Genomic DNA, 22,634 nt, shown 5'->3' on the forward strand with positions numbered 1-22,634 from the left:
GACCCAGCAAACAGTGCTGAAACTAAGTAGGGGTAAAATCTCACTTTACAAAGTAAATAGCTGGCATAAAGCTTAAGGCATTTTCATGCTTATGGATCTCACAGGCAGCAGTGATTCCTGCTAAAAATTCTTAGGTAGAAAATGTGTCTTAGTATGTGGAAAGTGTACTTTTATCACTGCAACGTGGAGCTTCATTCATACACTAATGATTCTTCAACAAGTACAGTATATCTAAAGCCTTTGCTGATAGAATGTTAAGATTTGATTATAGAGTGACTTGAGGAAAAAATTATTTTAAAGGACATGTTTTGATGCCATGTAAAATTCCTACACTGTTTTGACTGGGAAGATATTTCTCCTGTTCTCCCATAGTAGGCCTTTGGTTTCATACATTTTACAAATGTTGTTACTCGTTAGGGATGTCTACTGTCCATGGCCTGTACTCAGATTTCTTATGAGAAGCTTACATTTTAAAACTTGTAAAACAGGAAGTGCTCCATTAATGGTCCTTAGTAACAAGATCCCTGTTTTAAGGGGTCTCAGCAGCAGCAGCTTTGAAATATAACTAAACAGTATATTAAGCACCGACAAGAAGGGATTTGTGGATTGAGAAGAGTTGACAAGCTTTAGGGTACTGGAAGGGAAAAAGGCAGGAATATATGAAGAACACTTCATGTGCATTTCAAAATTTTATGACTCAGTATTTTAGAGTTCTGTATTAAATGATATCAACAATGAACAAATAAAAGAGTTTCCCCAGTAATGACGTGGAATGTTTCCTAAGTTAATTATTATATGGAGTGTCAAGAAATAAGACCAGGCTAATTTGTGGACTACTAGTAATTTCAGAGTATTTGGACAGTTTTAAACTGAATGGCTGCTGGATTCACTGAATTAGCACTTTTCTGTCTTATTGCCAAGGTTATAACCCAAATATGAAAGAAATGGCAGGTAGAAGGAATATAAATTTTAGAACTGTAGATAAGTTACTGTTACTTCTAATCCACCCAAAGGGCCAGACTACACTTTATTTAAACTGTATCACAACCCATTGGAGGGTCATAGAAAGTTATTCATGGGTCAGAACCAGCACTTTCAAATACAGTAACAGATACTACAGTATACTCGTGCACAGAGAAGGTGCACTATTACGGGTGTATTATGTGAAAATTGTTAATATACATACTTGTGTTATGGGGGTCATACTTAAATTTCTTTTTTTACCATAGATTACAGTGAAATGTTTTGAAAACTGTTGCCACTGACTTTCTTGGTAACTAGAAAACCTCAAACCTGGGGGTAAAGACCAAACGCAAGTCTAACGCTGTATAAGATTACAAATGAACAAATGCACGCATGTCTCTCAGACTCCGGCTTGTTCTCTCAGCTCCAATGATCCCTCATTCCCTCTGGCCTACTCGCCTATTTCCTCTGTGGCAGAAGTAATCTGTTCATGTTTATCTTCTCAGGACACAGCTATTCACTATGATCAGAAAGGGAAAAACATTTCTAAACTTTCCAGCTGTTATTTTAGGCAGTGTCTAGCTAAAAAGAAAAAATAAAAAACAACCTATACATTCTAGTTTCTTAGTTCCTAACGTTTGAATACTCACTCTTTATTTTTTAAAATTATAGAACCATCAAAATGTTAAATAAGAGATAATAGTTTTTAAGCCTCAAACTTCTGTGAAAATTAGCTGTCAGTTTACAAATTGATGTATAAACCTAACTGTTTGATGTCAGTACAAATCAATCATAATTAATCAGGATAAAAACTCAGCTGTGAGTTGATTTGGTAATTTGGCTTATATATGCTTTATTTCTAATATGCATGTATTGTGTTCCTGTTATATTAATCACTGAGCTCTTGGTTGGAAAGTATTAGTTTTATTTTCATTTTAATATTTTAACATTTTCTTTTAATTGCAATTAGACAGAAATGAAATTTTCTTCATGTTGTTTTAACAGTCGTACGTATTTTACTTTTAAAGTCTATGAACTAGTTAGTGGACAGTATTTTAATTATCTGGTATACTAAACTTTCAAGTTTAACATTTAGCAAAATTTTGCTTCACAAAGTCACTTTGTAGAATGACAGGAAATATATACAGCTTCAAATCCATATTCAGACAAATGCCCCTTTCCCTTCCTCAAAATAAATGCTTTTAAAAAGTGCAGTATAAAAGTTTTAGTTATGAAGGCACTGCATAATTCTGTATTATATGGCTAATGTCTTGATTAGCAGCAAGAGTGATGCGAATATTCTACACTTAATTTACTGGAACATAAGAAACTTTTTGAGGAAGGACTTAGCTCTCATCAAAGAAAAAGAACCTTTTGGCCCATTTAGTTAGTGCATTCCTTTTCAAGATTGCTTTTAAAAAACCTCATCTGAAAAAGCTATCTAGAATATGTCTACCACAAATATTGTACATGAGTGTCAGGAGATACGGAGAAAAGTACTTTATGTGGAAATATATATATTTCATATGATAAAGCTAAATATATCTTTCCAAATCTACTGTTTTTATATAAATGCTGCCAACAACAGATGACTTGTCAAAACAGTTTTAAAGGGTTATGTTCATAGTATTTTTTTATAGAACTAATGAACAGAACAAAGTCATTATACTCTTCTTTTTTTTTTTTTACTCTTCTATTCTTAAACTTAGGGAGTTTGTATCTGCTTCTGACATGTTGAATTCACTGGGTGATGATGTACGATTCAAGAACTGTTGTGATGTCCTAAACTGTTATAAAAACAAAAATCATAGCCAGAGGACCTTATAAACAATTAACCACGTTTGTTACCTTGGAACCAAACTGAATGCTGTCTAACATTATATGAATTGAATAGTAGACATAAGAGGCTTCAAAGTGGCCTGGAAAACTAGCTCTTGAAGTTCTTGATCACATATAGTTTACTTTAAATCCCTTCTTTAGGGGTATGCCAGGAAAAGAATGGAAATTTGCCCCTTAAATCAAACCAAATTATGTGTTATCACAGGAAGACACATTTAGTGGAAGTGCACTTTGTTCTTTCAAAGGTTAGCTAAGATAGTGGTCCAAAGATTATTATCCAAGAGGCTAAGACATCTTTACAACCTGGTCTAATGATTCATTTTTCTTTCTAAGTGCTTTAATTACATATAGAGAAGAAAATAATATCTGTTTTAATCAGATTAGTTTCAGAACAAATAAAATAACACATTAGAGAAAAACTTACTTAAAAATAGTTGTATTTATATTCCACAATTTGCTCAAATACTGGTTTTCTTATAAACTTTCTACAGGATGTTTTTTAAACAAATTCTTCACATTGCATCTTGACTATGTACTTACGGAATTTCAGGGAAATAGTTCTGTGTGTTTTTATAGCTTAATTTGTACTAAAGGGATGGCAGGTGGTCACATGCAGTCCATGTGGGATTCTAACATGACATTTAGTGAGTTTTCTGATGTGGACCATCCCTTTGATGCTGAAGGTAATGCATCTGTCGAAAGAAGTGACTGTAGATTTGGATTACTGCTCTCTGCATCTTCCAGTTTTTCTGTGTTATCTTCCCAATTAATGTGGAATCTTGTGACTCTGGGATTGGATGCCAAAATATTCCTTTGAAGCTAGAGGATAAAGAAAATATATAAATGGCAAACACTAAGAAAGTTAGATCACCGTATACAAATAGACCCTAATAGAATGGTTCTTTATATTTGTACTCCTAAAGGGCTAATTCATATACAAAGGTATAAGTCAAATAAAATATACTAAACTAATAAACAATAGGGCTGCAGTAAAGAAGTTATTTTAACCTAATGGAAACAAGATGTGGGGAGCCTGAGGGAATCATTCAGATTTTTTACTATCCAAGAAAACATCCAACTCTATCCTTATTTCCTAAAAGGGAGAGAATCTCTTGAATGTATCAGAGGATGCTTCATTTAACAAATTAAGGTGCTTTCTAGATTTTGATGTGGTCTTTCTTCAGTAATATTTTCCAGTAAAATGCAAAGTATCCCCAAATAGGACCTCTCATTATTAATGGTTTCCTATCTTTTAATTATTATTGCTCATTCTTAGATGCAATATTCTAGTTCCTTCTCATTTTGCTATACAAGTAGCCATATAGGTAACTAATAAATTAGAAAGGGAAGGTTCCACATCAGAATAAAACATTCTAGCCTTAATTATCAGAAAGAACATTCCATTCCACTCCCGTGTAATGTTTCTTGCATGGTCTGGCAGATAGTGTTATGTTCAATCTCACAAAAATCACCAGTTACTAAACTATTATAGTTCCCAATGGAAAATCATAAAGTACTTGGTATTTCTGAGAATATCAAATCACAGACTTCAGGTTCTCACTCAGAAACTTAACTGTTTTCACCACCAGATAATATTTAAGACCTGTAGTTTAACCTCTGAGAATTGCTGATGAAGCAAGGCATATGGGAGTTTTGAGATAACAATGTTCCTATGAAAAACAAAATGTCCCCCTACAATTTTGAGAAGTTAGACAAAAATATTATGGAATGATCAGTACAACAAACAGGACTTTGAATGTCCTAAAGATGGAAGTAGATAGAATCATGATGTATGGGGAATGCCATACAGAGAGCCATTAGCAGAGACCTGTTGGGGGCACTTTCAGTTTTCTAAATCATCAGACTCTCAAGGTGCCTGACCAACATTAACCGCTAATAACTAACCTGGAGGTAGCTTTGAAGTCATCCATGGTAAGGGAACAATGATTGGCTTGCTTTAGTTAGCACAAGGACCTCAAATTTATTTTGTCTCAAAGCCACTTTCATAGTGCACTATGAAATGGCAACTGCTTAAAAAATTGTATAGTAAAATGAATGAAAAGGGAATAATGAAAAGGAGTATTACCTTAGAAAAGTCTGGTTTTACTGGCGGATTTTCCCTTAATTCTGTCTCGGTATATTCATTATTTACATAATAACCAACTCTAATAAACTCTTGACCTCGATAGGTGCACGTAATTAGCACAACTGTTACACCTACGGCATCTGCATCTGGGATGAGTCCCGGGTTAGGTGCATCAGCCTAGAATCATGTAAAAAAGAAAGAAACAGCACAAAGTCTTGTTAACCATAAGCAAAACTGGAGTTTTGGTTACACTGAGCACCTTCAGTCAAGGGCACAGCAACCAAGACTTGGAAATCATACTGGGAAGGCAAATGCTCATTTTTGAAACTGACTTATAGCTAGAAAATATAGTTCATACGTTTCTCCACAATATGCCTAAGTACCTGAAAACACCACCACATCTAGAGGAAAATACACGTGGCTACTGTGTGTGCTGGTTTATGACGGATTATGCAATATTCAATTACAAAACCTTTTATAAAATATAGTAAACAAATCAAGTCTTATTGAGTCCAAGCTTCCCCAGTCATAATTTCAGACCTTAAAAATCAGTAAATATTTAATTATTCCATACAGCCTTTTGGCAGCAAATGTTTATTATCCAGTTTCCTAGGACCGATATTCTCATATCCAGTCAACACCCCCCCACACAGATATTCTAATAGGAAATTAATACAAAACTGAAAGTGGAATGGAAATAGTTTTATAGCAGAATTTCAAAATATACAAATAGTCCCACATCCTATGGAAATTCAGTGAAGGTAGAGACTGTTTGAGGCAGATCTTGTTTTGAATCAAACCGCTGTAAGCTGAAACTTGAGGCAGGTGGGCTGGAGGTGGCTGAGCGAAGGCTCGGGCCCTGTCCGCAGCCACATGGAAGACAAGAAGGGCTTAGTTGGAAGGTGTCACAGGCTGGGTACAGGCAGCACTGGGCATGGCCGAGAGCAGCGATTCTGGCAGCATGAAGCATGTGAGGTCCCACAGACTGGCTGCTCTTGCTATGGCACAAAGGGCCATCCCTGGGCCTGGCTGAGCACTTCAGCCCATGCCTCAGCTTGGGAGCACTTCTGACTGGAGTTCTCAGGCCATTATCATACAAGACTCATGATTACTGAACACCTACCACATGTGGGTGACACAGAAAGGCACAGGACACCCACCTGGTCACCTAGACTGGAAACCTGTCACCCTCAGCTTCCCCACCTCCCACATCTAGTCAGTCTCAATGTCTGCTGCTGCTGTTGCTAAGTCGCTTCAGTCGTGTCCAACTCTGTGTGACCCCATAGACGGCAGCCCACCAGGCTCCCCCATCCCTGGGATTCTCCAGGCAGGAACACTGGAGTGGCTTGCCATTTCCTTCTCCAATGCATGAACATGAAAAGTGAAAATGAAGTCGCTCAGTCGTGTCCGACTCTTAAGCTACCTCATGCACTGCAGCCCACCAGGCTGCTCTGTCCATGGCACTTTCCAGGCAGGAGTACTGGAGTGGGGTGCCACTGCCTTCTCTGGTCTCAATGTCTATAATCTCTGAAAGCAGAATTCAGGTCTTCATCTCTCATCTGGAATATTGCTAAAACTTCCCTACTGGTCTCCCCCAGCGGTAGCCTACTTGCACTGTGGCCAACATGCTAATGCTATCTAAGTGTAGATCTATTCCTGTCCCTTCACTGGGTTTTAAAAACCTCAGGTGACTACCCTAATTTCTGACATAAAAGAAACCCCTCAATTTTTAGCTTCATTTATAAGGCCCTTCACAATTCGTCTCAATCAACATTACAATCTCTTTAACTCCACCTCTTGGTCTAGAAATGTAAGTTCTTTAAAAAGTAGTAATAATTCTAGTAGTAGTAATGCCTTTGTGCCTTGCATATATTCCTTCCCTAACTTGCTGAAAAAATCAAATTTAAAGCTTGTGTCAAATGTATCCCTCTTAGTAAGGCACTTTCTAATCCAAACATATAATTAATAGCACTCTTTATGCACTCATATTAATTTGACACAATGTCTCTATTAATATATTCCAACAATCTAAATATGTTTACTCTTCAACCTTCCCTGAAATTCTAAGCTTTATCTTGGGCAGGAGTCCCATCCAACTCTTCTTTGTGATTTCAACTCTGGCATGGTTCTAGACACAGTATATACAGAGTATTTTGAAATTTATTCATAACTCAGTTCCTGCCCTGACGTGGTTTATGATCTCTTTGGAGAAATACCAGAATAGAACGGGGGGCCAGTCCTGAGAATATGCTGTTTGCCTTTGGGTGGAGATGGGAAACAGAGCTGGTGTAATACTATGGGAACCTCTCCCACTATTGCTTCCCATCCCCTCAGCATGTTGGTTCTAGGCATGTTTGTGTTTTAAAATTTGTTTGCTAAAGGACTCAGCCTGAGCGAAATCAAGGAGAGAAGCCTGCAGGCCTCTCAGATGATTTAGGATGGAGAAGTGATAAGCAGAGATCTTTGACTCCAACAAGCAATACGAGGCAGATGTCTGGGCACCTTCCTGCTAGCCTTTGACACAATTAAGAGGAAGGCATGTTTATTCGGAGAGGCAAAATCATGGCAGACCAGGAGAATACTATGGTAATTTGTTTCAAACATAAAACACAAAACTCTTTTAGTACCTTCCTGCTGATAACAGTGAATTCGAAAATGCATAGGCTGAACACATGATCTGGGTCACACTGTGCTTCCTTTGTGCTTCTGGCAACATGTGCGCACATACCAAAGTGAAAATCACTAGAGGGAAATAGTTTTTAATAACTTTTCCTACAGCACTTAAAGCCCAAAGTTGAGGAATATTCTTAACCAACATAAACACATAGAAAAGATAAATTTTTAAAAGTTTGTTTCAAAAATACGGCATTTTTTTGCAAGTTTTTTTTTTTTTTTAATCAGCATTGAAAGGTATATCACTACACCTCAAGTTTCTTGATTTGAATTATGAAGTATCATCTTTGAAGTGGTCCTCCCTGGTGGCTCAGATGGTAAAGAATCTGCCTGCAATGAAGACGCCCTGGGTTTGATCCCTGGGTTGGGAAGATCCCCTGGAGAAGGTCATGGCAATCCACTCCAGTATCCTGGTCTGAGAAATTCCATGGACAGAGGAGCCTGGCAGGCTACAGTCCATGGGGTCACAAAAGAGTCAGACATGACTATGCACAGCACATATTTGAAGTATAGGTTCTCTAGGCTTGTGGATCAGAGCAAATACTGCTTCTTTATATAACAATTTCAAGAAGCTAAGAGAATAAAAACTTAGTTCTTCTTATAGAAACAGGAAGCTGTCTGTCACTGATTATACTTAACTGCTTTATTCCTCATGACATTCTTATGAGGTAGGCTATTATTCACACTTCAGAGATGACTGGCATGACTAAGAGAGGCTAGGAGCCTGACTGAAGTCACATGTCTATAAGCAGCAGAGTGGGACTAAACCTAGTTTTCAAGTGCAGGACTTCCCTACACAGGCATCTCTGATACCCTCTGTGACCCTTGTCAGTCACACAACTCAGCTTAACAGCACTTGTTTTTTAAGATTTTTTTTTTTTTTTAATGTGGACCATTTTTAAAGTCTTTGGGGAATTTGTTACAAAACTGCTTCTGGTTTATGATTTGGTTGGGTTTTCGGCCCGGAGGCTTGCGGGCGTGCAGTTCCCCGACCAGGGCTGGGCCTGGTACCCGCTGCACTGGAAGGCAGAGTCCCAGCCGCAGGACCCCCAGGGAGGCCTCTAACAGGACTCGTAACTCACAGATTTGAGCCGTCCAGTCAGTGTATTTACGCTTTCCTTGACCATTTATTTGCATGTAGTAGTTGTTGCTTTTTAATAGAAAGCACTAAGGCTAGGAGACCAAGATTCTGAATTCAAATTTAGGAAAGAGGAGGGAGCAGTGGTAGCTCTAGAGATAGGCTTGAGTGAGTCTTAGCCCGTATCTCCTGGGATTATTTAACCAATAGTATTCATTTAAATTGGCCTCATCTGTGAAGTGAAAGAAGTAAGCGCTCAGGGATAGAAGAATTAGCTTTTTTTTCCTGGTTGAAGTCTTCTCAGTGGGTTCTACTTAAATAATGGAACTGTTGGGTAGCAAAACTTGTAACAAAATTAATAATAGTTTTTTTAAAAAAACTATGGCTAGTTACTCTTTGGACTATTATCAACATCTTCCTCTAATAAACATGGATAACTGAGAAGTGACTAGATAGTTGTATACAGCAATCTGATATGCCTTGAAAGGAGTAATATTTTTCAACACAGAAGACAATGTCTGAAGCCTTGGCACAGACCTAAATACTGTCAGTGGGATCTGAGAACATAATTATATATTAGTAGAGTTTCTCCTTATAAATGATGGAGCTGTGGATTTGTAATAGTAATCCTCTATAAGAAGTGTAGGGTAGATGCTTTAGTAGACCACTGGATTTCCAGTGACCTAAGATCCACAGATCTCTTATCTTCTAACATACCTGGTAACCTAGCTGAATTACTGATAATGCTGATAATGCTGAAATAAAGTTGTTTTGTTACATCATTCCTAGTGTCTGAAACTATAATCTGAAAATGCATATTACTGACGATCCCAGTTAGTAAGCATTTTGAACCCCTGTTTTGTGCTGCTGGACAGCCAGCCACCCTAAAGGTTTCATACTAAGGGGCTATTCACAGGATGAGTGCAAAATTAACCATCACATGTGTACTGACACAGTATAAGGTTAACTGCATGCTGTGCAAACCCTGAAGTAAAAATCACAGTAACACTCTCAGCACACGTAACCAGGAGGTGGCATTCCTTCATGACACATAAACTTGTTAAAACACGAAAGAAGCAGATAAAAAGTGAATGCAGCAGAACCAGAATGATGTAGCCCAAAAGCAAAGGGCTGAGGACCATTTAGAAATGTATTTGGCACACAGATATACCAAGAATAATCTTACCTGAAATACAAACATATGCCTTCCTGCAGGAACAGGGCCCACTAAAACAGAGTCTAAAACTTGATCGTATTCTTCACTTTCTGCAGAGCCCACATAGATAATTTTCCATTCCAGGTCTAGGGTTAAAAACCAAAATATTATTTCATATTCAGTAATTACAAGATGACATCAAAGACCCTTTGAATGTCCACTTACACCATTTATTGGCTGCTAAAATTGGCTTTTCATACCAGAAAATCCAGAAATGCACCTAAGTGCTCCTTATAAAATTCGTACATTTCATACCAGAGTTTCTCACAATGCTGTTATGCGAAATACTGGTTCCTGGGCAGGGCTTCTCACCCATGAAACAACAAAAGCGTGGGAAATGCTACAACCGTCTCTTGAGGATTTGCAAAGCACACTGGCAGAGCAAGGGGGTCTGAGAAATCCTTCAGTAAAGAACACCAGTACTGTTAATCCAGTGTTTCCTGCATTTATTTGGCTAAGGAATCCCTCTCCCTTTTCTGTATGTCATCATTCAACAACCTGACTTCCCTGGTGGCTCAGACGGTAAAGCATCTGTCTACAATGTGGGAGACCTGGGTTTGATCCCTGGGTCGGGAAGTTCCCTGGAGAAGGAAATGGCAACCCACTCCAGTACTCTTGCCTAGAAAATCCCATGGACGGAGGAGCCTGGTGTCCATGGGGTCGCAAAGAGTCGGTACACGACTGAGCAACTTCACTTCACTTCAAACCCACTTTGGAAGGGCTAACCCATATTATGCATAGATCCAGATCAAAGAGCTCCAAAGTGGAAAAATCACTATTTGCAAACTTCTCCTGTGGCTCAGAAGCCCCTTAGGGCTTCAACTCAACTGCTAAAGGTTCACAGTGGGGTTTCTCCCTCATGGCACCCCTTCCTGTCATCCATTCTTTACATTGGGAAGAGGAAACAAAGGTTCCTTATACCACTTGATATGTCAAAGTATATACTGTGGGAACAGGCATGAGGAACAAGAAAGAAAGAAGCACAACCCAAGGCACTCCATGTAATTCAGTTGTTGTATGTAATTCAGTCTTTCCTGAGCACCCTCTACAGTGTGCTCTGTGAGAAGAACCCAGAGATGAGCACAATGACTGCTCTTTGCAAGAGGCCTCCTCATTAGTAGGGGGAGGAACACCATTCTACAAATACAAATTATCTCTGAGACCTCCTGGTCCTCTTAGGTTGTTTGGCACTGTGTGGCCTGACTCCTGGATCCACTCCACAAAGTCTATACCAGACTCAGGGATGGGGGGCGGTGATGCTTCTGGGTCACCTGTGGAGAATCTAATGCCATCATGTGTTGTCATTCTTGTATAACTTTGAAGCTCATTTTGTTCCTTCAATAGGTAACAGGAATAGGCTAGGCACTGCTCATTCATAGTGATTATAAACTGCAGTTCAGTGAAGTAAGAGATCCTTGAGGTTTCTTCTTCCTCTTACTGTGTCATGCTTCTGTCCTAGACCTTGGCCACTTTATCTTCAGTTCCTAGTACATTTCTAGATGCAGGGTCCTACATCTGACATCTTGTGAGATTATCTATTTGCTGATGAAGATTAAGAGAGGGAACAAGCAGTATGAGTATCTAGTCAGAAGGGACAGCAAGTACTAAAGCCAGATGGGCAGGCACATGCTTGAGAAAAAGCAAAGCCACTGGGGCAACAGCAGAATGAGCAAAAGAGAAAGCAGCTGACTGGGAGATTTGGAGGGGAGAGGTGTAGCCAGAGGATGCAGGGCTTGGAAGTCACCGTGAGGATTTGTGGCTTTATCATGAAGAGGCATGGGAAGCCACTGGAATGCTGAGTAGAGGAGCAACATGGCCTGATTTTCATTTTGTGTGTGAGCGTTAGTCACTCAGTCATGTCTAACTTTTTGTGACCCCCATGGACTGTAGCCCACCAGGCTCCTCTGTCCATGGGATTTTCCAGGCAAGAATACTGGAGTGGGTGACTTTCGATTTAGGAGGATCATTTTAGTTGCTGTGTTTAGTATAGACTGTAAGATGGCAAGGGAAGAAACAGGAGGATAGTTCAGTTGAGGCAGGAAATTATGGTGTCTTGGACCACATGTAGCCATAGAAGGGAGAAGTAGTAACACTGTGGATATATCCTGAAGGTCGAGCCAGCAAGAGCCACTTATTTTTCTGGGGGCAGGGAAGGGAAACCATCAGGAGTTCCAGGGATAAAGAAGGTAATGAATAAGTGGAGATCAAGTCTGGTAAAAATTTAGAAACTGTCCATATGTGAAACCTTGAAAATAGGTGGGATTCCAAGGGAGCGAGCCCAGGGGGCTCTCCAAAGTTAAGAAGTCAGGGAGATAGGATCAATTAAAGTTACCCAATTAGTGGCCAGTGAAGCAGGTAACCCAAAAGTCAAGTGGAGAAATGGTTTTAAGGAGAAAGGGGTATGGAAACTCCTCAACTAGCCGAGTAAAGAGAAGCCTGGGAATTGTCACACAGAGGTTTCCATAATTGTTTGTTCACTTCATAAGTATTTGTACTACTATGGATTGTGATCTTGCCTTAATTGGTATAAGCTGGCATTTGTGGTCTGGTGCAGGAACGTGGTTATAACTTATAAACATCCCTTTATAAAATACCTGGGCATTGGTCTTGCCACCTCACACCTGTTATTCAAAACCTCAACAGCTTCGTAGGTATCACATGGGATTAATTATACATGTTACACAAGTAGAGTTGAGACTCTCGATAGGTTAAGTAATATGCCCAAATTCACACAGCTAGTAAATGGAAGAATCAGAATCCAAGCTATGTCTCTGTGACTCCAAAGCCTGGGCTCTTTCCAAAAATCTAAGGGAGATAAATTCTTCCCTTTTTAGCTCTCAAATCAACAGTGAAATAAAGGAATTTAACTGCGGGAGGTGGGAAGGCATGGCTGAGGGCAGAGGCCGGGGGGTAGATAATCTAGCCTTAAGGAGTATAGGCTATAACTCAGGGTACCTTAATTTTTATGCTATGGATGCTTGCTATAGCTACTGAGTTTAAAACACTCAATACTTATTTATAAATCAGCATCAGTTGTTTTGTTCTTAATCTTTTTTTGAACCCAGCTTCATTTCCTTGCCCCCTGTATTTGAAACAAGAAGGGACAGGATGGAATGCTTTACACAGGTGATAGTTTGGAGTAGTTTACTCACTTATTTAAAAAGTTAACTGTTTCATTTAATCATGGTAACTTCAGTCTGCAGGTGTCTCCATTTGAGGTGGGAGTGAGGGAAGTCACCAAGTAAATTTCAAGCTAATTACACTATTTGGGAAGACCTGTGATCTAGGGGAAAGTATGTAGTATTTGTGAATTAGTACAAACCTGAGGTTTTAAAGTATGAAGCTTCATTCAGTCATGTTTTAAGTATGTATTCAACTGACAGCTCTAAGTATTGATCAACATTTTTTAAAAAGGCTCCATTCAGTAAAGAAGCAGAGAAATCAGCAATCCACAGAAGGTATAACAAAGTCAGCAGTAAAGTCAATGAAAATGTGTACAGGCTTGGTGACCATCAGACCAAACACACCCAAGGTCTCCTATCTCCTGGACTTAACAGGAGAGCCTCTCCTTACATCTGTGGATTGCTGTCCTACCCCTGTATAGGTCTTATAGTAGATTTCAACTAAATTCTCTTAAGTACTCAGACTTTTTCTGAAACAAAGCTACAGGGCAGCTTTTAAAGGAAAGTCAAAATATGTGAGGGCTACTGACAATTTAAAGTATGAAAATGGTGGCCAAGCTTTGGAACTTGAAACAAAATTATACAGTGAAAATTTCTCATTGGACTATTCTATATTTCACTTCCAAGAACAAATATTTTAAAGAACTGTAGCAATGGCACCCCACTCCAGTACTCCTGCCTGGAAAATCCCATGGATGGAGGAGCCTGGTTGGCTGCAGTCCATGGGGTCGCTAAGAGTTAGACACGACTGAGTGACTTTACTTTCACTTTTCACTTTCATGCATTGGAGAAGGAAATGGCAACCCACTCCAGTGTTCTTGCCTGAAGAATCCCAGGGACGGGAGAGCCTAGTGGGCTGCCATCTATGGGGTCACGCAGAGCCGGACACGACTGAAGTGACTTAGCAGCAGCAGCATAAAAGATGGGACTGTAAGAAGTCTGCTAAGTAAACTCTATTTCCTTAATCCACACAGCCTCTAGGTGGAGTACATAAGCATGGCACCTTTTTGAAAGATTCCTTTGCAGCTTCAGTATGACTCAGCTTAAACTCCTAAAAAGTACTAAATAAATGCCCAGTGTAAGTACCTGGGAAGTGAGGTAGACAAATCAAAGTAAGGTGTATTCCTGACATCAGTACTGTAAAAATTCTGATAGGATTCAGCTTGGTTCTGAAAAGATCCCATTACAAACAGAACACATCAATGGCAGGTTTCAGCCATCCATTGTCAAAGCCCTGTAACAACATCCTGAATCATCTAACTTCCTTGTTGAGAACTCGCTCCTAAAATGGAAGATATCACTTGAGAAATACCAGTAATTTCAAGAAGTTCTAATGCCTAAAACACTGTAGTATAAATTGGAAGGGACTCATTTATTGTATTTCTCTTGCATTTGTCCATTTTTATATGCAGTTGATAGTAAAACCAAAAAAATGTCTAGTGGGCATGAAAATGGGCCTAGCGGCTGAAATGCTTATGGCAGTACTTTAGTAACCAAATAGTTTCAAAGTTCGGTAATAAGGAAAATCCCCTTTAATTTTTATTAGCAACGGCCCATTTAAGAATTAGTTTAATAAATGAATTGTCTTTCAAAATGTGCCTACTTTCGTATGTGCATATGTGCTTTATATTTGTAGTAAAACTACAATGTATGGAACAGCACATACTAAAGTGGTAATTATGGTTACTTTTGAGTGACATGTTGGCGGAAGGTATTGAGTACAGAGGAGTGTTACTTTATATATGTATGGGAACTTTTAAAAAGTTTATTACAATGAGCATATGTTGGTTTTTGTAATTGAAATAGTTTACACGCTACCTAAAATACATTATACAGGGATTAAAGGATAATTTTTAAAGTGAAAATGCTTTACATGCCTTGATTAGCATATAATTTAAGATGAATTTTGCTAAACATAATTGTAAGTTCAAAAAAAGCCTGTCCCCTATTTAGCTGTAAAGTTACCATCGATGAAGTTAAACTTTTTTTTCCCCTTGAAATTTTGAAAATGGAGCACTGGATGGTTTCAATAAAATCGGAAAGACCTTGGCAAATTTTAGCTTTCTAAATTTCTTACTGCATATGCTATATGTCTTTCTGAGGACCTTAAAACGTACTTAGAAAAAAAATACTAAATTTTGCATTGCCATCAGGACTTTATTTCCTAGCCCACTTTTGTGTTTTATGTTCAGGGTATTTGGATGTGGACTTGCTCTAATTAGATTTCAACACGTTCTTGAAGGAAGTCTTTCAGACTACTTAGAAGCCAGTGATTAAGTCCTGGAAATTATTTAAATATTTTACTTATTTCTGCTCTCAGGTTAAATGTAACTTGCTAGCTTAGCAATATGTTTCTTCCTGAGAGAGAGAAGAGAAGATTTCAGTCACTAAGGATGAGGAGCCCACGTTGCTCGGGGCGAGCCTGCGCGCCAGCATCCCCGGGCGCCCCGAGCATCCTGGGTGCCGGCTGGGGAGCGCCGGCCCGGGAGCACCCGCGGCCCCCGGAGAGCGCCGGCCCGTGGCGCCGAGGGGCCGAGCCTGCGCCCGCCTCCCCCACTGGTTGGTCCACGGAACCAGAAATCAGCGCGAGGACAGCCTCGCTCCCCTCCCCGAAGCGGCCGGGCATGGCCACCCCGGAGAGTCCGGTAACTCCAGCGTGAGCGCTAAAAATGGACGTGCCTCTTGCTCGGGGGCAGGAAGGTGGGCAGGCGGGGCGCCGCGCTCGTCACCCGCGGAGAGGAGGCGTCGTGACGCCGGGGTCGCTGGCCCAATTCTCTACTCTCGGTAAGATGGCTCCGCTGCGAACTCGCCGGCGCCGACCACACACATGCCTCTGCCTTCCCACCTCCTCGCCGGGGCCGCGGAGGCCGTTGGGTGCCCGGGGCCAGCCCGGCGCGACCCCCGGCCGGCGCCGCGGGCGCGAGTGCGGGTCTCGCGAAGCGCCCGCCCGCCAGACAAAGCTGACAACATGGCTACCTCCGCTCGAACAAGTTCCTCGCAAGTTGAGCCGCGGCAGGCGCCCCGGCGGCGGCCGAACGCCGCGCGCGCCTGGCCGGCCGTCGTCCATCAACTTCAAGTTTCCCTCCGCAAAGCCGAGCCCGCAGCCCGCTCGGCGCCGAGCCCCGGCCGCCCGCGTGAGGCCGGGCCCGGGAAACTTTCAACGTCTGCAGCCCGCAACTGACAGCCCGGCGGCGGGCGGGCGCCCGACTCACCTTCAGACAGGTCCTCGATGCACTCGAAGGTGATCTCGAACTGGAATGGGTTGTAGAAGGGAGAAGGGTTATCCAGCACCACTACATTGTTCACCTGAACCTTTGCCATATTTTGAAAAAAACACAAACAATGGGGACGGGGGGCTCGTTGCGGCACAATAAAGTCCAGCGCGCGGCCGCTCGGGAGAGCGCAGACCCCCGCCCCGGCGCCGGCCCGACGTCGTGCAGCGGCGACTTGAGAAACTTTTTTTTCCTCTTTTTATTTACACGGGAACACTCCACAGTGTTTTGCAGCTTTCCTATTTCACTAAACTACAGCCCATTCTGCTCTGATAACTAGCAGCGTTGCCCGCGATTGGCTGCACCCGAGCTCTGACCCTCCTCCTCCAGCGAGGGCCTCCGCGGCGAGCAAGATGGGCTCCCGCTCCCGGAATGGACTCGGAAACTTTAACTGCGGCTCCACCTGCTGGTGTGGATTAGGACAAAGGCGGAGAACAAAGTGAGTGGAATACGGGCTGGGAGGCCCGCGCGGAGGCCGCAGGCGGCGGCGGCGGCGGCGGCGGCGGCGGCGGCGGGGGGAGGGGCGGCGCAGGCCCCGCCCCCGGCCCGGCGGCTCCCGCGCCTCACGTCGGGCGTGGCCGCAGCGGGGCGGGGTCGAGGGAGGCGTGGCCACGGCGAGGCGGCAGGAGGCGTGGCCACGGCGGGAAGGCGTGCTCGCCGTGGGCACGGCGACGGGAGGGCGCGATCCTGGCGACACCCGCCTCTGGGGTTTGTGTAACGGGTTTGTTCTGTGTCTCCCTCCCCCCCTCCTTCTGACTCTTCACATTAGTCCGACGGCTGTGTCGGCTCTCTACTGAATTTAGGAGATGCGAATCCGTTGTCTACACTAGGTTAGGTTCAGTTGTCCGTGTACTGGGTAATATTTGGGTTAGAGGGAAGGTTGGTTGCGGGGGAAGTAAATTGCATTTTATAGACTGATGTCAGCTCAAAATGAGCAAAGCCATTTTGGAAATCTAGTTCTTGGCCAATATCTACGTTTGGGCACGACAGCGCCGTTAGTTAAATAGATACAAAATGAAGGGCGAGGAAACGCTTTTCCACCCACACTTTGTGGAATAGGTAGTATTTGGGCTGCACCAGGGTCGTCTTTCTCCCGTTCCAATCTGGAAAGTCTAGAATAAAAAGATGACTTGAGGTTGGATCTCTTATACCCGGTTTCTCCTGTTCGGTGGACACAGCAGGAACATAAAAAGGAGAAAATGCAAGTATCAGAAGACCGTAAAGGCAACAGATACAAGCAGAAAAGGCAAAAGGCGAGTAGAGACCACGAAAGCATACCAAGACGTGCAATTTTCCAAAAAGTCATGACCTAAACCGTTAGTAAGTAAAAATGTATGGCACCACGAGCAAGTTCAGAGGAATCTTTACTTGATTATTCGACATTCAGCGTCAGTTTGTTCTTGACTACCTTTGTAGGAAAGGGAGAGCTTGTAACACATTTTGTGTAAGGTTGTTGAGCTATTTCTATTTTCTAAATAAGAGCAATATAAAGGGATTTTTTCCCTGCTGCATAAACCATCATTTTTTAAGTATTTTGAATGAAACCACTTGGTTAATTAAATTCAGAGAGAAAGTTATTTAAGTGTCATCTATGCTGAAAGTTTTCTCTTAGTATGGTGCTGAGAATTTTTCAGTTAACATTCTTTGAACACTGTTCATTGCAGGTTGCTTTTAATGAGACTTCTGCATCTGATGGTCTTTTGAAAGTCAATGAGACAGCTAGGGAGGCCTGGCATGCTGCAGTCCATGAAGTCACAAAGAGTCACACAACTTAGCCGTAGAACAACAGCAATGGGACAGTTAATCCCAGGCCTCCCACATTTAGGGAAACTACTCAGGGTGAGGATCCCACTGTATCATGGATGGATTAGCAAATACCACGATCTACTGGAAAGGGTTTCCTCAAGCCCAGGTATTTGTACAAATTAGAGTTTAACAGTCATACTGTGGGGACAGGTGCAAATTACATTGGCTGATAAACTGTATTCTCTGTTCATTGTTATTAGTGCTGGGCCTAAGGCTGCCTCAGATGAAGTGTAAATTGTTGTAAGACACACAGAACATAGGCGATAGCCATTTGAAGCATAAAACAAGGTTCTCTTGAGACTGGGATATATGCAGTTTCCTCATTATTGCAGGCATCGTTATGAGGAGATTGAAATCCATTTGCTTTATAAAAATGACTTTATAAGCTTGGTAAAAATCAAGTGCGCTTTTAATCTGCTCGTGTTCTAAGTCGCTTTAGTCATGTCTGACTCTTTGCGACCCTGTGAATTGTAGCCTGCCAGGCTCCTCTGTCCACTGCTCATAGATGGTGTCATTGTGAAGTGTGTAAGATTTGTTCTCAGCATCAAGACTGAGATTTACCTGGATAGTACTACTGGGTTGGCCGAGAAGTTTGTTGGAGTTTTTCCGTAAGGTGTTACGGAAAAATCCGAAAACGTTTTGGCCAACCCAATATTTCTGGCTTATTTTCTTTAAACTCTTTATTTATCATGTCATATATAAGAGTATTTAAGGGGCGGGGGAAGCCCTCCCTAATAGCTCACTGGAAGCCTCAAGAATTGGCTCCAGGCCTTTACCGTTGCCTTTCTTGTCTTAACTCTTACTGTTACTGCTCCTCAAAAGTATTAAAGAGCCTTTGGGTACTCGCTCCAGTAGTTTCCTCACCAATGATAATACCTTCCAGGAAGACCACAGGGATTTCCAGATGTGCCCTTGTGTACTTCTGATTAAATGGCATGCCTTAAGGGGGAAAGACTGTAAAAGCATTATTCTGGTTTCAGAGACAGTCTGTAAGATTTGTTGCTGAACAACTTTTTGGTGACTCTCAAACAGTTAACCACATTGCTGCAGATGGGTTGCCGTGAATGTTGTCATATGTGAAGTACCCAGGGGGACCCACATGACACTTAGAGGGCTACATGGAATGTAATCCTCAAATCACTTCTCTCTTTATAGCCTGCTTGGGGGAAGGGTGGCTGAAAAAGGTTGCTTTGGCTCTAAAACGAACAAAGACTAAGTTAATGCCTAGGACAGAGATAAATGAACCTAGTTAGCTATTGTTATGGGCTGAATTATGCCGTTCTCCCTGACCCCAAATTCATATGTATGCCCTCAGTATCTCAGACTGACTGTAGTTGCCGGCAGGGCCTTAAAAGAGGTGTTTAAGTTAAAGTGAGTCCCTTGGAATGGGCCCTAATCCATTCTAACTAGCTTCTTTATATGAGGAGGAAGTTTGGACATAAAAAGAGACGCCAAGGGCACTCATGCACAGAAGAAAGACCGCTTGAGGACTCAAGAAAGTGGCCATTTGTAGGTCAAATGAAACCAACCTTGCTGACATCTGATCTTTTACTTTTAACCTTCAGAACAGAACTGTGAAAAAACAGGTTTCTATTATTTAAGCCACCCAGTCTGGCAGCCCTAACAATCTATGTATGTAATCCGCTTGTTGTTCATTTATCAAGGGCATTCTATGGAGTGAAACGATGTGGTCATATAGGTTGTAGGTTGTAGGGTGGAGTTGTGTGCTGCAGACATTTCTCAGAGGAAGTATCTGCTACTGTGCATACTCACCTTGAATTCTGAACAGACTAGATGCAGCTTGCTTCTGAGTTCCAAAGCTCATCTACAGAGGGCTTTTCAGAATCTTAAAGTTGAAGTTAAATTGAGGTCACACACAAAGCTAGATGAAAGAGTGAGTTAAATGTACTAGAATTAAATTGAATTAAAATTGTTGTTCAGTCACCCAGTCATGTCCAACTCTTGAGACCCCATGGACTGCAACACACCAGGACTCCCTGTCCCTCACTGTCTCCCGAAGTTTGCCCAAATTCATGTACATTGCATCGGTGATGCCATTCAGCCATCTCATCCTCTGATGCCCTCTTCTCCTTCTGCCCTCAATCTTTCCCAGCATCAGGGACTTTTCCAGTGAATTGACTGTTCGCATCAGATGACCAAAATACTGGAGCTTCAGCATCAGTCCTTCCAAAGGGTATTCAGGGTTGATCTCCCTTGAGATTGACTGATTTGATCTCCTTGCCATCCAAGGGACTTTCAGGAGTCTTCTCCAGCACCGCAGTTTGAAGACATCAATTCTTTGGTGCTCTGCCTTCTTTATGGTCCAGCTCTCACAACCATATGTGACCACTGGGAAGACCATAGGCTTGACTATGTGGACCTTTGTTGCCAGAGTAACGTCTCTGCTTTTCAACACACTGTCTAGGTTTGTCATAGCTTTCCTGTGAAGAAGCAAACATCTTCTGATTTCATGGCTGCAGTCACCATCTACAGTGATTTTGAAGACCAAGAAGAGGAAATCTGTCACTACTTCCACCTTTTCTCCTTCTATTTGCCATGCGGTAATGGGGCTGGATGCCATGATCTTAAATTTTGTTTAATATTTAGCTTTAAGCCAGCTCTGTCACCCTCCTCCTTCACCCTCATCAAGAGGCTCTTTAGTTTCTGTTTGCTTTCTGCCAATAGAGTGGTATCATCCGCATATCTCAGTTGTTGATGTTTCTCCCGCCTATCTTGATTCCAGCTTGTAACTCATCCAGCCCGGCATTTCTCATGATGTGCTCAGAGTACAGACTAAACAAGCAAGGTGACAGCAGACAGCCCTGCCGTACTCCTTTCTCAATCTTGAACCAGTCAACCAGGGTTGTAACTGTTGCTTCTTGACCTGCATACTGGGTTCTCAGGAGACAGATAAGGTGGTCTGGTATTCCCATCTCTTTAACAGCTTTCCACAGTTTGTTGGGATCCACAAAGTTAAAATACACTGGATTAAAATGTATTAGAACTGAGAAGTCAAATCTCAGACACTGCCTGCTGCAGAAGTTATCATAGATATGGAAATGTTGACCTCTTGCCTTTGTTTAATTCCTAAATTTTACCTGGCACAATGATTTGTCGTAATAAATGGTTTCTGTCTATATATTGGTATCTTAATACCAGTTAATATAAATGGTAATTATTTGTCACTGTACTAAATTCTCTTTGAGAACACATTTGTGTTATTGTCCCCATCTTTTTAAAAAATCTCATTTAAGGCTGGTTGTAATATGATCTTTAGTTAAAGGAGCTCCCTGTTATTAGTTATAGGATGTCAAAATTTAATGCTAGTGTTTTTTTGGTTTATTTACTTTGGCAGCGCTGGGTTTTTATGTGCAGGCTTTTTCTAGTTGCGGTCAGTGGGGGCTCCTCTCTAGCTGTGGCACACAGATTTCTCACTGTAGTGCCTTCTCATGTTGCGGAGCATGGCCTCTCGGGCGCACGGGCTTCAGTAGTTGTGGCTGTCGGACTCTAGAGCGATGACTTAGTAGTTATGGCTCAGTTAGTTGCGCTGAGGCATGTGGGATCATCCTGGACCAGGGATCAAAACCATTAGCGTTAGCAGGCAGATTCTTAACCACTAGGCCACCAAGGAAGCCCTAATGATAGTTTTAAAGGAAAATTTCTCTATGAATGTAGAGATTTTCTGTAGTTTACAGATGTTTCTAGAAGGAATAGCTCCTACAGTAATGATTTTAATAATAGTAACTCATTATACATGTAGAGAGAGAGACCATTTATTATGTGAAATTATTGTGCTAGGCTCTGTGGAATATTCAAAGACAAAAACATACATGGATATTATCCTCAAAGATCGTTTGGTCCAGTAGGAGAAGTGACTATGTAATCACATCAGTATGGCACAGAATAGAAAGTGTTAGATGCACCTTGAACAGTACTGGTTGTATCAGTTCAGTTCAATCGTATCCAACTCTGCGACCCCATGAACCGCAGCACACCAGGCCTCCCTGTCCATCACCAACTCCCAGAGTCCACCCAAACCCATGTCCATTGAGTCGGTCATGCCATTCAACCATCTCATCCTCTGTTGTCCCCTTCTCCTCCTGCCCTCAGTCTTTCCCAGCATCAGGGTCTTTTCTAAAGAGTCAGATCTTTGCATCAGGTGGCCAAAGTATTGGAGTTTCAGCTTCAACATCAGTCCTTCCAATGAACACCCACGACTGATCTCCTTTAGGATGGACTGGTTGGATCTCCTTGCAGTCCAAGGGACTCTCAAGAGTCTTCTCCAACACCACAGTTCAAAAGCATCAATTCTTCTGCACTTAACTTTCATTATAGTCCAACTCTCACATCCATACATGACCATTGGAAAAACCATAGCCTTGACTAGATGGACCTTTGTTGGCAAAGTAATGTCTCTGCTTTTTAACATGCTGTCTAGGTTGGTTATAACTTTCCTTCCAGGGAGCAAGCATCTTTTAATTTCATGGCTGCAGTCACCATCTGCAGTGATTTTGGAGCC

At 41.8% G+C, this 22,634-nt stretch overlaps 2 protein-coding genes across 6 annotated transcripts in view; one reads left to right on the top strand and one right to left on the bottom strand.

The window, feature by feature from the left end:
• MCM9 (minichromosome maintenance 9 homologous recombination repair factor) overlaps positions 1–22,634 on the top strand; it is an 89,105-nt gene that overhangs the window by 25,864 nt on the left and 40,607 nt on the right. The gene's annotated exons all lie outside the window — the stretch shown is intronic.
• ASF1A (anti-silencing function 1A histone chaperone) lies at positions 1,800–16,765 on the bottom strand. The gene is made up of 4 exons (XM_018053018.1): positions 16,250–16,765; positions 9,826–9,941; positions 4,889–5,065; positions 1,800–3,621 (listed from the first exon to the last, which is right to left on the bottom strand). Exons 1-4 carry the CDS (start codon positions 16,356–16,358, stop codon positions 3,409–3,411), a joined length of 615 nt encoding a protein of 204 aa, XP_017908507.1. The 5' UTR covers positions 16,359–16,765; the 3' UTR covers positions 1,800–3,408.

Source organism: Capra hircus, chromosome 9, assembly GCF_001704415.2.
Source record: "Capra hircus breed San Clemente chromosome 9, ASM170441v1, whole genome shotgun sequence".
NCBI lineage: Eukaryota > Metazoa > Chordata > Mammalia > Artiodactyla > Bovidae > Capra > Capra hircus.

What these genes read in the sequence shown, in the direction of transcription:
- ASF1A (XM_018053018.1), bottom strand. Translation starts at nt 16,358, where the DNA reads ATGGCAAAGGTTCAGGTGAACAATGTAGTGGTGCTGGATAACCCTTCT. An exon ending in CATCGAGGACCTGTCTGAAG is followed by an intron (nt 9,942 to 16,249) that starts GTGAGTCGGGCG and finishes TTTTAACCCTAG; the next exon opens with ACCTGGAATGGAAAATTATC. An exon ending in GGCATATGTTTGTATTTCAG is followed by an intron (nt 5,066 to 9,825) that starts GTAAGATTATTC and finishes ACATGATTCTAG; the next exon opens with GCTGATGCACCTAACCCGGG.